Below are 15,410 nucleotides of genomic sequence, written 5' to 3'. Positions count from 1 at the left end.
AAGGCTGTTTGACTCTACAAGCCTGTTCAATTTTTGAGTGACATTGAACATTCCTCCCCCCCCCCGCCACCTGGCTGCTATTTTGCTATATCCTAACATCCTTTGGTCCTCCAGAAAGACTTCTCAGTTGTCTCTTACATCCATTTTATGCCATTTACTTCAGCGGCCTCTCCTAGAAACTAATTCCATATGCTCATTGCTTTTTGAGGGAAAACGTGCTGTTTAGATTCCCTATGCATGCTTAGCTTTCTATTTTTCATTTTTTAAAAAATATTATGCCTCTTGAGTTATTTTTTTAACTTTTCACCTGAGTAAAATAATTGCCTGAATTAAAATTATGAAGGGGACTGATAGTTAAAGACTTCTCTTTATTTGACTTTAAACCTCCACATTTACAAGGAAAACAAGTCCATCCTCTTGGCATTCTTCATTGCTTGGATTCTTGAGACCAAGACTTGAGCTTCTTTGCCCTGGATCCACAACTTTTCCATGGTTGGCCTGTGCTAGAGATTTTATAGAGCAGATCCTCAGTTAGTTTAAACTACCATAGCTTCATTGATGTTAATGGAACTATGCTGATTTACACCAACTGATAATATGGCCCCTGTGACAGCAGTCCACATTACCCAGGTTTGTGATGCCATGCACAAGGGTATTATCTTTAAATGGTTCTGTCATTTAAGGTGATGCTAATGTTTTAACCTGGTCCTCTTTGCATGTCCTTGGGAACATTGCTAAACTCCTGCCCTGCCCATGATATTGTTACCATCTTTACACTGGCCCATCTGTGCACTGTAAATTCTAAATTAGGTTATTTGTTGATTTATGAACTAGAAGATGGAACTATTTATAGGTTTTAACTCTTACAAAATATTGTTTCCAAGATTCTTACATATACTTTTTTTTAAAGAGATATCTTCAATTACTACAGCCAATTCCTCAACTAGTGGTCTTAAAAACATGCCAGTTTTATCTGTCCATTTCCAGACACCAACTACTCCCAATCACCCTTCCCTATCCCTTTTCATGAGGTTCTCTTATAACAAAAGGTCATCTTGCTATTTTCTTTCCAGGCTATTGAGAGGGTTCACCCTCAATATCAGGGGAAAGGCTTCTATAGAAGATGCCTTATTATCCTTAAGGAAAAGGGACGGTGGCAACCGATCCTGGTTCTAAGGGCAGGTCTACTCTTAAAACTGCATTGGCACAGCTGCACCAATGCAACCGCATAGCTGTAGGGCTTAAGTGAAGACATTGGTACGCTGATGGGAGAGAGCTCTCCCATTGGCATAGTTAATTCACCTCCCTGAGATGCAGTAGCTATGTTGATGGGAGAATCTGTCCCACTGACATAGTGCTGTCTACACAGAGGGGGCAGTTAAGGTTGGTATAATTATGTCACTCAGGGGTATGGATTTTTCACACCCTTGGTAGTTATACTGACATAGGCCTGCAGCATAGAAGTGGCCTAAGACATCTCATAAAGAAGTTGAAATTCAGGAAGGCTACTCTGGCATCAGTAATCCCCACTCTGGAATCAAGGGACTGGTTCCCATCTTTCAGTCTTCAAGATGCATTCTTCAACATAGCTATAATCCTATCAGATAAGATGTACCTAAGATTCATGGTGGGCCAAGAACATTATCAAAATAGGGTGCTTCCCCTTTGTCTCTCAGTCACCCCCAGAGTGTTTACCAAAGTACTCATAGCATAGCTCAGGAAGAGAGACACCAAAATGTATCCCTACGTGGACGACTGGCTGGACTTGGGGAGATCTTCTCAGTAGGCCTTGAGCTCTGTCCTCCTTATACGAACCTTTTCTGCAGCTTGAGCTTGAAAATCTGTCTATAGAAACCTACCGATTCCCTTCCAAAACATCATGTAATCATAAAGTAAGAGACTGTCCTGCTTCTCTCTTTCTCTAGGTTGCACTTTTGAAGGAAACAACTACAACAGCTCCATAAAATGGCAAGCCCCAGCTAATCCATGTATTGCATATCAGTGTCAGGTAAGGGCTGGAAGTCATGAAGTTAACAAATGCAGAATTGTTTGCTTTCTCTCATGAAAGTCTGAATCTTTTGTATTAAATCCAAACAATACATTTAAAATCTTCAGTTTCTTAAGCCAAGAAAAACAAGAGATCATGTTCAGAGTTAAGGCTGCTGCATTGTCCTTAACTCATCCAATTGTGACCAGCTATAGTGCAACATTCAGAACAACAAGCTTACTTATTTTAAATACTGAGATTCTAATCTAAAACGTACCTGGATGAGCTAAGGATGGAAGGCTAGCCTGAACACTGGAATTATTTTGCTTTTCTCAGCAATCATTAGACTTTTAACAAAATATGAGTGTGCACCTGTTTGTAAGAGACGCACCAATCTGGAATACTAATTAAAATAAGTTAACAAACAACCCATTTCTTTTCCCTGATCTACTGATTTGTCGACTTAGTCGGCTGCATTTCTGATAGCCTTCCTGAGTTCTACCAATAAAATCCACAAGAGTATTCATCTGCAGACACGCACATTGCATTTGTGTACACAAGCCAGGTAACTGACAAATTGATGTTTCTGCAGTCTCTAGGTTTGTCCATACAAATGGATGTGATCATGATCTTTCGGGGGTAAAAATACAAAAACCCTTTACTAAGAGCTGCATTTTCTTCTGACCCAACATTGATATCAGTGCTATCTTTAGAAATAAGGTAGATGACCAAGTTTAAATACTCTGCACAAATATTTTGAAGGGGACTGGAAATATTCAACGGGATCTTTTTGGGTACCTTTTGGCACCAGGTAGTCAGATACTAGCTCCTTTTTGCTAAGGCCTGCCTGCGGCATTAATGATTTTCATGGGCATCTAAAACTGGCTGTGTCCACAAAGCCTCTTTCGAGAGGAAAAGTAAAAGGAAAGCATGCCCAGTTTTTAAATGTGCATACATTGAGAACGTTATCGGCTGCAATTAAACAAGATTAACATAGCATATAACCATACATTTTCTTTATAATAAGATGTTCAAAGCTTACATTTGGATAGTCTGATCAGTGTTGGACATGTGAAATGAGTACCTACTTGTCTAAGTGCCAGACTGAATGTCCAAAATGCAGAATTGGGTAATCCTATTTACCCTACGTGCTCAAGTTTTGAAAATTAGGCTTCCTGTGTTCACAAAAAAATACTTTGCATACAGATACTCTTGCCCAAATTCATTCAGCAGGACTTTGGCTTCTTCAACAAGAAGTGTAGGAAATAAGTTACTAGTACCTATCAGGAGGTGCATCTTAGATAAGAGGCTCCCATCTACAGAATGAAATGCTTTAATCTTCTTTCTAAGTCCTTTTCCTCTGAGGGGAGAGTGTAGGGAATGTTTTGTGTCTGTTCTGTTTACATCAAAGCTGCATGGCAGATTGTTTCCAAGTTTCCTATGGGTGAGGACCCTTGATAAAGCAGAAAAGGAGTACTTGTGGCACCTTAGAGACTAACAAATTTATTAGAGCATAAGCTTTCGTGAGCTACAGCTCACTTCATCGAAATGCATCCGATGAAGTGAGCTGTAGCTCACGAAAGCTTATGCTCTAATAAATTTGTTAGTCTCTAAGGTGCCACAAGTACTCCTTTTCTTTTTGCGAATACAGACTAACACGGCTGCTACTCTGAAACTTGATAAAGCAGAATTCCTTTTCCTAAGAAGGTACTTGGTTTCTTACCTGACACATTATAGGACAAATCTCATGGTTGTTGTCAGGGAGATTCAAGTGCTCTTTTGAGTGTGGATTAATCTGAATCCTGATAGTGACCTGCAGATACAGAAAGAAAGAGGGATTTGAAAAGGTTTTGCTATACAGCAAATATCATGTCATTAATTGTGCATCAATTTTGCTCCTTATTATTGTGTTTGGTTTGGTTTGTTCCATTTCAGGAAGGAGTGGTAACAGAATCTGAGATGCAGTGTGTTGTCCATTGCAAAAACCCTTCTGAGCTGCCGGGAATGTGTTGCCCCACTTGTCCAGGTAAGATTTCCTAGGGATTCTACTCTTCCATCTGTGCTCAATATTTCTAGTTATTAGGATTTGGTAAGTATCCACTGTAATGGAGAGATTAGGAAGGAAGTTACTGAAATGTGGACCAGTAAAATAGAACGTCTTGAATGACCTAAGGAATAGAGTGAATAGATATTTTTTTTAACATCCATATTGGAACACACTTTTTTAATGCTGTGGAGTAGGGGATGGCGATAGTATAGGAAAGAGTTTAAACAATTTAAAATGCAGCTTGTCTGGTTTTTCATGTGTGAGGTACTCCAGAGGTTTTCTCAGCTGTGCAGGGTCTGGCTGGGGTTCATGTTTTAAGGATGAAAGTATAGAAGGCGAATGGAGAGGGGCCAAGAGTCACATGTCACAGCATTGATAGGAAGGCATTGTTTTGGGAGTTGGAACATGGGGATTATGTTGAGTGTGCAGGAGATTATTTAGGCCTAACATATGATATGACTAGGCAATAAAGGAAGGAGATAGTTTGGAGGGTTGTTTTGTGGGTAGTTTTGTCAAATTAGTTTTTACAGGACTATATAACTAGGAGACCATTGCTGCTCTAGTGATATAATTGGCTTGGTATGTTTAATTTTTTATTATATCTATCCAAATTTAATGTGGACAAGCACCTTGTTAAAAAAGTGAAATCTTCTGTAAACAGAAGTTGATTAAAATGGGAGTCCTGGCACAATGTGGCACAAACTATCTGCCACAAAAGAAATTTTCTATGTAAATCCATGAAAGCTCTTCCTCCTCCATCCTGGACCAAACTAACTTTTTAGGGCTCCCAAGGCTTACACAGGTTACTGCACTGCAATGCACATTTTATTGTTGGATGCATATCACTGAAAGGATAAAGTGATTCCTTTCCCCATAATTCTATAGTACGATCATGTAACAAACAAAGTGTCCCGATCTAAGTCACACTTACCCAAAGTCTGCTTTTCAGGTTGTATATTTGAAGGTAGACATTACCATGAAGGGAAAGAATTTCAGCCTGAAGGAAACAAATGCACCAAGTGTTCTTGTATTGTAAGTATTTCTCTGTGATATTGTAACTAACAGTACATTCTTCAAAAGGCATATTATTATTGTCATAACTTGCAAAATATTTATAGGGGAGGCAACACTAATGCACACTCTTCTCTCCTCTTATTGTTGGAGGTCAAGCTTTATTAGAAGATTTCACTACGCAATTGCTTTCTATAGTACTACTTCCATTCCCAAGTTGGCATATTTTTCATGGCTATGTGTAGTTGAGAGGGTAGAGCAATGTATTTGGGAACTGGGGATTTGATGGTCCAAATGGGAGGCTGGTTCTGAGTGAGAGCCTTTTGTTTCTTGTTGAGATCGGGTTAAAGAGAGATAAGATAGCAGTAGACAGGATTTTCATATGACATCTATTGGCCAACATCTGTTGTATGTGTCCTACTGATCTTGCATGGGATTTCATATCAGAATCATATGGCAAGGGGCATAAACTTATCCTGTAGGTTATGTTGCTTAATGAAAGGTGGATGGCTAATAAAGTCCTCACCACTATGATTAAAATACGGGCATGGCACCTGTCTTTGCTTGCCTTTTGTAGACCTGACTGTATGATTCTGTTGGCTTTGTGTTGGCACAGCTCTCACCAGTGAACTAACTGGCTCAGCATAAGCCTTCTGAGGGCAAGAAATAATGTATGGTTGTGCTTTTAGCATCCTAGGAATTGTCCAATTACAGAGAAAGTCCTCTGAGCGTGTCTATCTACATTGTGAAGCCCCAGCATAGAGTTACCTTCAAACTTCCCAAGTTGTAAGGACTATCCTACTATCCCACTGGATCCCTAACTGAAATGACTAAACTTTTTTCTAGTTCATCCTTATTGTCCATAGTGTTTATGCAGATAATGCTCCTATATGTTGACTGACATCTTATAAACAGTTAACTTTTATATAGTGCTTTTAATTTGTGGGCCTGAAAGTGGCTTACAAAGGGGGTAGGTGTCATGTGTAAGTGAGGTGTAGAATGTAAGTGGCTTGCCCTGCATCACACAGCAAGTCAGTGTCAGAGAAAGGATTAGAACTTAAGTCTAGAAGCCAGGAGACCCATGTCCAACCACTCTTCTTGGGACTACCCCAGAGGGATTTTAGCTTGACGCTTATGAAAGGGCATACTCTGGATCCTTGTCTTGCAATTGTGAATGTGGAGATTAGCAATTGCATCCTTGTCATGATGAGATTATATACTTCCTTAAGGAGGTTTGGGAACAAATTGATAAATTAAAGAGTAATAAGTCACCAGATGGTATACAACCAAAAGTTCTGAAGGAACTCCAATATGAAATTGCAGAACTACTAAGCATGGTGTGTAACTGGTTACTTAAATCAGCCTCTGAACCAGATGACCAATGGCTAACTAATGTAATGCCAATTTTTAAAAAAGGCAATTACAGTCCAGTAAACTTAATGTCAGTACCGGGCAAAATTGGTTGAGACTATAGTGAAGAACAGAGTTATCAGACTTAGATGAACATAATATAATGGGGAAGAGTCAACACTGCTTTTGGAAGGGCAATCATGCTTCACAAATCTATTAGAATTATTTGAGGATGTCATCAAACATGCAGACAAGAGCAATCCAGTGGATATAGTGTACTTTGACTTTCAGAAAGCCTTTAACAAGGTCCCTCACCAAAGGCCCTTACACAAAGTAATCAGTCATGGGATAAGAAGGAAGGACTTCTCATGGATCAGTAACTGGTTAAAAAACAGGAAACAAAGGGTAGGTATAAATGGTCTGATTTCATAGTGGAGAGGGTAAATAGTTGAGTCCCCCAAGGATCTGTACTGGGACCAATACTGTTCACCATAGTCATAAATGATCTAGAAAAAGGGATAAAGAGTGAGGTGGCAAAGTTTGCAGATGATACAAAACTACTCAAGAAAGTTAAGTCCCAGGCAGACTGCGAAGAGCTACAAAAGGATCTCTCGTGACCTGGCAACAAAATGGCAGATGACAGTCTATGTTGATAAATGCAAAGTAATGCATATTGGGAAACATAATCCCAACTATACATACGAAATGATGGATTCTCAATTAGCTGTTGCCACTCAAGAAGGAGACCTTGGAATCATCGTGGATATCTCTCTGAAAACATCTGCTCAATGTGCAGCAGCAGTCAAAAAAGATATTAGAATGTTAGGAACCATTAGGAAAGGGATAGATAATAAGACACTAAATATCATAATGCCATTATATACATCCATGGTACATACACACCAGGAATACTGTATGCAGTTCTGGTTGCACCATCTCAAAAAAGGATATAGTAGAACTGGAAAAAGTACAGAGAAGGACAACAAAAATGATTAGTCATGTGGAAAAGTTTCTCTATGAGGAGAGATTTAAAAGACTAGGACTCTTCATCTTAGAAAAGAGACTACCAAATGGGACATATGATAGAGGTCTATAAAATCATGACTGGTGTGGAGAAAGTGAATAAGGAAGTAAAAAGAAAAGGAGTACTTGTGGCACCTTAGAGACTAACACATTTATTTGAGCATAAGCTTTTGTGAGCTACAGCTCACTTCATTGGATGCATTCAGTGGAAAATACAGTGGGGAGATTTATATACACACACAGAGAACATGAAACAATGGGTTTTATCATACACACTGTAAGGAGAGTGATCACTTAAGATGAGCTATTACCAGCAGGAGGGGGGGAGGAGGAAAATCTTTTATGGTGATAATCAAGGTGGGGCATTTCCAGCAGTTAACAAGAACGTCTGAGGAACAATGGGGGGTTGGGCGGGGGCGAGAAATAACATGGGGAAATAGTTTTACTTTGTGTAATGACCCATCCACTCCCAGTCTCTATTCAAGCCTAAGTTAATTGTATCCACTTTGCAAATTAATTCCAATTCAGCAGTCTCTCGCTGGAGTCTGTTTTTGAAGTTTCTTTGTTGAAGGATATCCACTCTCAGGTCTGTAATTGAGTGACCAGAGAGATTGAAGTGTTCTCCAACTGGTTTTTGAATGTTATAATTCTTGACGTCTGATTTGTGTCCATTTATTCTTTTACGTAGAGACTGTCCAGTTTGACCAATGTACATGGCAGAGGGGCATTGATGGCACATGATGGCATATATCACATTGGTAGATGCGCAGGTGAACGAGCCTCTGATAGTGTGGCTGATGTGATTAGGTCCTATGATGGTGTCCCCTGAATAGATATGTGGACAGAGTTGGCAACGGGCTTTGTTGCAAGGATAGATTCCTGGGTTAGTGGTTCTGATGCTGGTGAGTATTTGCTTCAGGTTGGGGGGCTATCTGTAAGCAAGGACTGGCCTGTCTCCCAAGGTCTGTGAGAGTGATGGGTCATCCTTCAGGATAGGCTGTAGATCCTTGGAGAGGTTTTAGTTGGGGGCTGAAGGTGATGGCTAGTGGTGTTCTGTTATTTTCTTCTTGTGCCTGTAGTAGGTGACTTCTGGGTACTCTTCTGGCTCTGTCAATCTGTTTCTTCACTTCAGCAGGTGGGTATTGTAGTTGTAAGAATGCATGATAGAGATCTTGTAGGTGTTTGTCTCTGTCTGAGGGATTGGAGCAAATGCGGTTATATCGTAGAGCTTGGCTGTCGACAATCCTTCTTTTTGTAGTGTTGGTAGGAAGGTCTCTGTGGGTTAATATGTTGATCAGAGGTGTGTTGGAAATATTCCTTGAGTTGGAGATGTCGAAAATAGGATTCTAGGTCACCACAGAACTGTATCATGTTCGTGGGGGTGGAGGGGCAAAAGGAGAGGCCCCGAGATAGCTCAGCAGAAGAATCTGTCCTAAGAGTATAGTTGGATAGATTAACAATATTGCTGGGTGGGTTACGGGAACCATTGTTGTGGCCCCTTGTGGCATGTAGTAGTTTAGATAGTTTAGTGTCCTTTTTCTTTTGTAGAGAAGCAAAGTGTGTGTTGTAGATGGCTTTTCTAGTTTTTGTAAAGTCCAGCCACGAGGAAGTTTGTGTGGAAGGTTGGTTCTTTATGACAGTATCCAGTTTTGAGAGCTCAGTCTTAATCTTTCCCTGTTTGCTGTAGAGGATGTTGATCAGGGGGTTCCGCAGTTTCTTTGAGAGTATGTGGCACAAGCTGTCAGCATATTCTGTATGGTATGTAGATTTTAATGGATTTTTTACCTTCAGTCCTTTTGGTATAATGTCCATCTGTTTGCATTTGGAGAGGAAGGATTCTGGGTGGACTCCTCCTGAAGGTCAAAACAGCAGACTGGACTTCTACATAGAGTGCTTCCACCGACATGCACGGGCTGAAATTGTGGAAAAGCAGCATCACTTGCCCCATAACCTCAGCCGTGCAGAACACAATGCCATCCACAGCCTCAGAAACAACTCTGACATCATAATCAAAAAGGCTGACAAAGGAGGTGCTGTCGTCATCGTGAATAGGTCAGAATATGAACAAAAGGCTACTAGGCAGCTCTCCAACACCACTTTCTACAAGCCATTACCTTCTGATCCCACTGAGGGTTACCAAAAGAAACTACAGCATTTGCTCAAGAAACTCCCTGAAAAAGCACAAGAACAAATCCGCACAGACACACCCCTGGAACCCCGAGCTGGGGTATTCTATCTGCTACCCAAGATCCATAAACCTGGAAATCCTGGACGCCCCATCATCTCAGGCATTGGCACCCTGACAGCAGGATTGTCTGGCTATGTAGACTCCCTCCTCAGGCCCTACGCTACCAGCACTCCCAGCTATCTTTGAGACACCACTGACTTCCTGAGGAAACTACAATCCATTGGTGATCTTCCTAAAAACACCATCCTAGCCACTATGGATGTAGAAGCCCTCTACCCCAACATTCCACACAAAGATGGACTCCAAGCTATCAGGAACAGTATCCCCGATAATGTCACGGCTAACCTGGTGGCTGAACTTTGGCTTTGTCCTCACCCATAACTATTTCACATTTGGGGACAATGTATACCTTCAAATCAGCAGCACTGCGATGGGTAACCGCATGGCCCCACAGTATGCTAACATTTTTATGGCTGACTTAGAACAACGCTTCCTCAGCTCTTGTCCCCTAATGCCCCTACTCTACTTGCACTACATTGATGACATCTTCATCATCTGGACCCATGGAAAAGAAGCCCTTGAGGAATTCCACCATGATTTCAACAATTTCCATCCCACCATCAACCTCAGCCTGGACCAGTCCACACAAGAGATCCACTTCCTGGATGCTACGGTGCTAATAAGCGATGGTCACATAAATACCACCCTATAATAAGCGATGGTCACATAAACACCACCCTAAATCGGAAACCTATTGACCACTATTCTTACCTACATGCCTCTAGCTTTCATCCAGATAACATCACACGATCCATTGTCTACAGCCAAGCTCTACGATATAACCGCATTTGCTCCAACCTCTCAGACAGAGACAAACACCTACGAGATCTCTATCATGCATTCTTACAACTACAATACCCCTGCTGAAGTGAAGAAACAATTTGACAGAGCCAGAAGAGTACCCAGAAGTCACCTACTACAGGACAGGCCCAACAAAGAAAATAACAGAACACCACTAGCCATCACCTTCAGCCCCCAACTAAAACCTCTCCCAACGCATCATCAAGGATCTACAACCTATCTTGAAGGATGACCCATCACTCTCACAGATCTTGGGAGACAGGTCAGTCCTTGCTTACAGACAGCCCCCCAACCTAAAGCAAATGCTCACCAGCAACCACATGGCACACAACAGAACCACTAACCCAGGAACCTATCCCTGCAACAAAGCCCGTTGCCAACTCTGTCCACATATCTATTCAGGGGACACCATCATAGGACCTAATCACATCAGCCACACTATCAGAGGCTCGTTCACTTGCACATCTACCAATGTGATATATGCCATCATGTGCCAGCAATGCCCCTCTGCCATGTACATTGGTCAAACTGGACAGTCTCTACGTAAAAGAATAAATGGACACAAATCAGACGTCAAGAATTATAACATTCAAAAATCAATCGGAGAACACTTCAAGCTCTCTAGTCACTCGATTACAGACCTGAGAGTGGATATCCTTCAACAAAGAAACTTCCAAAACAGACTCCAGTGAGAGACTGCTGAATTGGAATTAATTTGCAAACTGGATACATACTTGATAACTTAGGCTTGAATAGAGACTGGGAGTGGATGGGTCATTACACAAAGTAAAACTATTTCCCCGTGTTATTTCTTCCCCCCCCCCCACCCGCCACTGTTCCTCAGACGTTCTTGTTAACTGCTGGAAATGGCCCACCTTGATTATCACCATAAAAGGTTTTCCTCCTCCCCCGGCTCCTGCTGGTGATGGCTCATCTTAAGTGATCACTCTCCTTACAGTGTGTATGATAAAACCCATTGTTTCATGTTCTCTGTGTGTGTATATAAATCTCCCCAGTGTATTTTCCACTGAATGCATCCGATGAAGTGAGCTATAGCTCACGAAAGCTTATGCTCAAATAAATGTGTTAGTCTCTAAGGTGCCACAAGTACTCCTTTTCTTTTTGCGAATACAGACTAACACGGCTGCTACTCTGAAACCTGAATAAGGAAGTGTTATTTACCCCTTCACATAACACAAGAACTAGGGGTCACCCCATGAAATTCATAGGCAGCAGGTTTAAAACAAACATGAAAAAGTACTTTTTCATACAACGCACAGTCAACCTGTGGAATTCATTGCCATGGGATGTTTTGAAGGCCAAAGGTATAACTAGTTCAAAAAAGAACTAGATAAGTTCATGGAGAATAGGTCCACCAATGGCTATTAGTCAAGATGGTCAGGGATGCAAACCTCATGCTCTGGGTGTCCCTAAACCTTTGATTGCCAGAAGCTTGGACTGGATGATTGCGGATGGATCACTCAATAGATTGCCTTGTTCTGTTCATTCCCTCTGAAGTGTCTGGCACTGGTCACTGCTGGAAAGACAGGATACTGGGCTAGATGGACCATTGGTCTGACCTAGTATGGCTATTCATATGATCATATGCTCTTACATTGAGATCAGAGCTTAATACCACTTGGGAGAGAGGACCTACTTCATTAAGCTGCTTTCTAAGACCAGTGAAGTGCAAGACTTTATTCTTTGCTAACATTACAATAGATGGACAAAATATCAGTAATAATTATGTGACGGGTGCTTTAAGTTTCAATAGAGATATCCAGTGTCTTGTAAGTATCACTTACCGATGTCCCGTTTTAAAAAAACTAACGAAATGGGGTTTTAGAAACATCTTCTTAAATGTTATTGTAAAGAAATAAAAATATTTGAGGGAAAAAGTCAGTTTGTGATCCTTGGAAGTGTTGCTCAGTATTAACTGTACTTTAAATCAACATTGTTACTGTAACAAGTTAGCATGGTCATAGTTTTTGTTTCAAGATTTTATCCTTAAAATGCACTGGAGATAGCATCTCACAGGTCCTATGTGGACTAAGTGTCTCCTGTGATGTGCTGAGCACCCTCAACTTGCAGAGGAGTCCGTGGACTCTCTTCTCCTCTCATTTAAAACAGTTTTATGACATCTTTACATTGGTGTAACTTCACTGACTTCAGTGGGATTGCTCTTGATTTCCACCTGCCCAAGTGAGAGCAGAATTAGATTTAATGATGGTTGAGGCTGCTCAGTGCCTGGCAGGAATTGCTTTCTACCTTACAAGATCTTACCCTCAATGCGCTAAATTCATCATTAGTATAAGTAGGTGCAGTCCCACAGAGGGCAATGGAGTCATGCTTGCTGCTGTCAGCAGCATATTTGGCCGTTAGTGGATACCATCCTGACTTCATCATCATCGTCATATTGTTCTGTATAAATGAGTTGTCAATATGCAATATTTCCTTTATCAACTTTCCTCCATTCCAAAAACCCAAAATGAACAAAGCCTAACTGAGTGAGGTAAGTTGGGGTGTTTGTAATGGGAAGGAAGGGGAAGGAACCTACTGGTTCAGATCCAAGGTCCATCTAGGCTAGTGTCCTCTCTCTGACAGTGGCCCGCACCAGATACTTTAGAAGAAGGTACAAGAACCCTAGAGCAGGTAGACGTAGGATAATCTGTCCCCCATCTAGGTCTCATTATAGTCTCTAATAATTAGAGGTTGACTTAAACCCTGAAGCATGAGTTTTAATATCCATTACAAAGAAGGGCTGATGTATTTCATTATAACAGCTGCGGCTATTTGTGATATCCATACAAAAGTCCAGTCCCTTTTGAATCTTGCACACAATAACAAGGCAGTGTTCCTTTTGTAACTCATGCTCATTGTTATCTCTCTTGCTCCCCCACTCCTTTCCCCTAACTGCTACTTGCCTATTTTGTTTTCTTCAGAATTTGGGGCCATATTACCTTCTATGTGATTTAAATTGGAGGCAAACAATGGACCAGCTTAAGAACTCTGATAGCAGTTTACTGCCTGTTCTGTGTCCTTTTCCTTTAAAGAAGGGGTTTGAAGTGAATCTCTTATCTGAGTGGTCTGTGGATGTCTTATTTAAGAAACCTATCTAGTCATGCGATAGTATGGGAACAGCCTTGTGAGTGATGTGCTGTAACATGTGAGGACTTTATTAGATGAAAGGTATTTCCTCACGCCTAATTAGATTTCTACTGTGAAGTGAGATTAGAACTATTCCACATGGCTTTTGGGGAAGAGGAGTGGAGATAAAGTGAAAAAAAGTTTCTGCAAGGATATTTTTTGTAGCGTTGACAAAGGACTTGTGGATATAAACACCTTGTGACAATCACATTTCAGTGTTAGACAAAACTAGGGACTAAGAATGTAACTTTTTAATGACTTATGGTAGGGGGTCCAGAATATAGATCCATCATAGCTGGTAGGATAAATGGCCAGGGGATTAAAGTTAACTATTAAACTTGGGAGAACAAGAATGAGTATTGTCTTCTCTGAATGATAGTCTGCACTCACTAAATTCATCGAAAGCAGCTATACTGATATTACTTCCAAAAATCTACCTTAAAAATGTTAAGGTTGGAAATGTAAGCACTCCAAAGTTAGGAAAAATCAGAATTCCTGCACATTTTCATCCAATGAAGTGGTGCAATTATGTACTGTTTACAACAGAAGTTTGCCTGTTGAATATGGCTGAGCTCAAAAAGCATAAGAGAGGGTAATTATGACTTGTTTGTTTATTTATTTATTTATTTATTTATGTGAATTTAGTGCCTGAGAATAGTGCCAGATTGGAGACTGAAGTATCCTTTTTATCCGTAGAACATATGCAGAATAGGCAGTGGCTGAGCAATCTTCTTCACACTGCTATGCCCATGTTTCTTAATTCTGAGCTAGACAGAATCCATTTCCATGGGTGTATAGGTAGTTCAGTCTCCAAGGATATTCAGTCCTTATCCTCTCTGCTGAGCTCACTAATAAGGCTCTCCACTTAGACCAATTTGTGTTGCTAGCTATTCTCTACTTGAAATTGGACCAAAACCTCCAGATAGGTTCCATCATACATTGGTGTATGTGGGAGTGAGATACCTGATGACCTGGTGAGTATATGGAGGAGCAGTGGGGCTGGAGTGGTGGTGGTGAGGAAGCAAGGCAGGGAGATGGGGAGCATGTAAAGGGCCGATGGGTGGGCAACAGAGGTGACACGTAACCAGCTGGCGGCTGCCCACACTCACCAGCCGCTACAGTGCGCAGCATGCAGCCAGTGCCAGCTGGAAGCGGGATGGGGGAGGCGGGCTCCTGCTGGCTGAGAGCTGGCATGCAGTGGGGGATGCGCTGACTAACCAACAGGGGGGAGTGGCTTGGCCCCACGCACTGCAGTTCTGCCCCGCCACGCCACCAGCCTTGCGCCCCCACCCCCATCGTCGGCTACTGGACCCCCCCACTGCTGGTGGATGGGTGGCTGGTGAGCAGGGATCCGGCCAGCAGCAGGACCCACCAGTACTGATGGGGGGGAGGGAGGAAGAGACAGAAAATATAGGACAGTTTGCCCATTTTTAAGAAAAAGTAGGGACACCTGTAGAAGAGCTTAAATACGGGACTCTCCCTTTAAAAACGGGACATCTGGTCACCCTAATTCTTGAACTTCATGGCCTAATATGATTATCACAGGACAAGACAACAACTACCACCATCATATTCATTTCACATGGGTCACTAAACAACTATTAGCTAATAACTTTTGGGTCGTTGTTGAGTCAGGCTGTATTCATAGTGGTGATATGGAGATGAAAGACTCTGTACTCTATTACCACTTCACTGAGCTATCTAGTCCTTAGGGTGACTCATGTTTTTTGCTGAAAATGAAAATATATCACCACTCTATTGCCTGTCAGGAGTGAGATGGCTTGAAGTGACTCACT

The 15,410-nt window shown here is 41.5% G+C and overlaps 1 protein-coding gene across 1 annotated transcript in view; it reads left to right on the top strand.

Annotated features, from left to right (window-relative positions):
* The window catches only part of BMPER (BMP binding endothelial regulator), a 208,605-nt gene that overhangs the window by 36,971 nt on the left and 156,224 nt on the right, over positions 1-15,410 (top strand). The window contains exons 4-6 of the mRNA XM_038390677.2: positions 1,926-2,008; positions 3,923-4,013; positions 4,984-5,066. Coding sequence (XP_038246605.1) covers positions 1,926-2,008; positions 3,923-4,013; positions 4,984-5,066 — 257 coding nt within the window. The remainder of the gene's footprint in view (positions 1-1,925; positions 2,009-3,922; positions 4,014-4,983; positions 5,067-15,410) is intronic.

This window comes from Dermochelys coriacea, chromosome 2, assembly GCF_009764565.3.
Source record: "Dermochelys coriacea isolate rDerCor1 chromosome 2, rDerCor1.pri.v4, whole genome shotgun sequence".
NCBI lineage: Eukaryota > Metazoa > Chordata > Testudines > Dermochelyidae > Dermochelys > Dermochelys coriacea.
The sequence above is the reverse complement of the archived record's forward strand: the minus strand, read 5'-3'. Positions and strand labels throughout refer to the sequence as shown.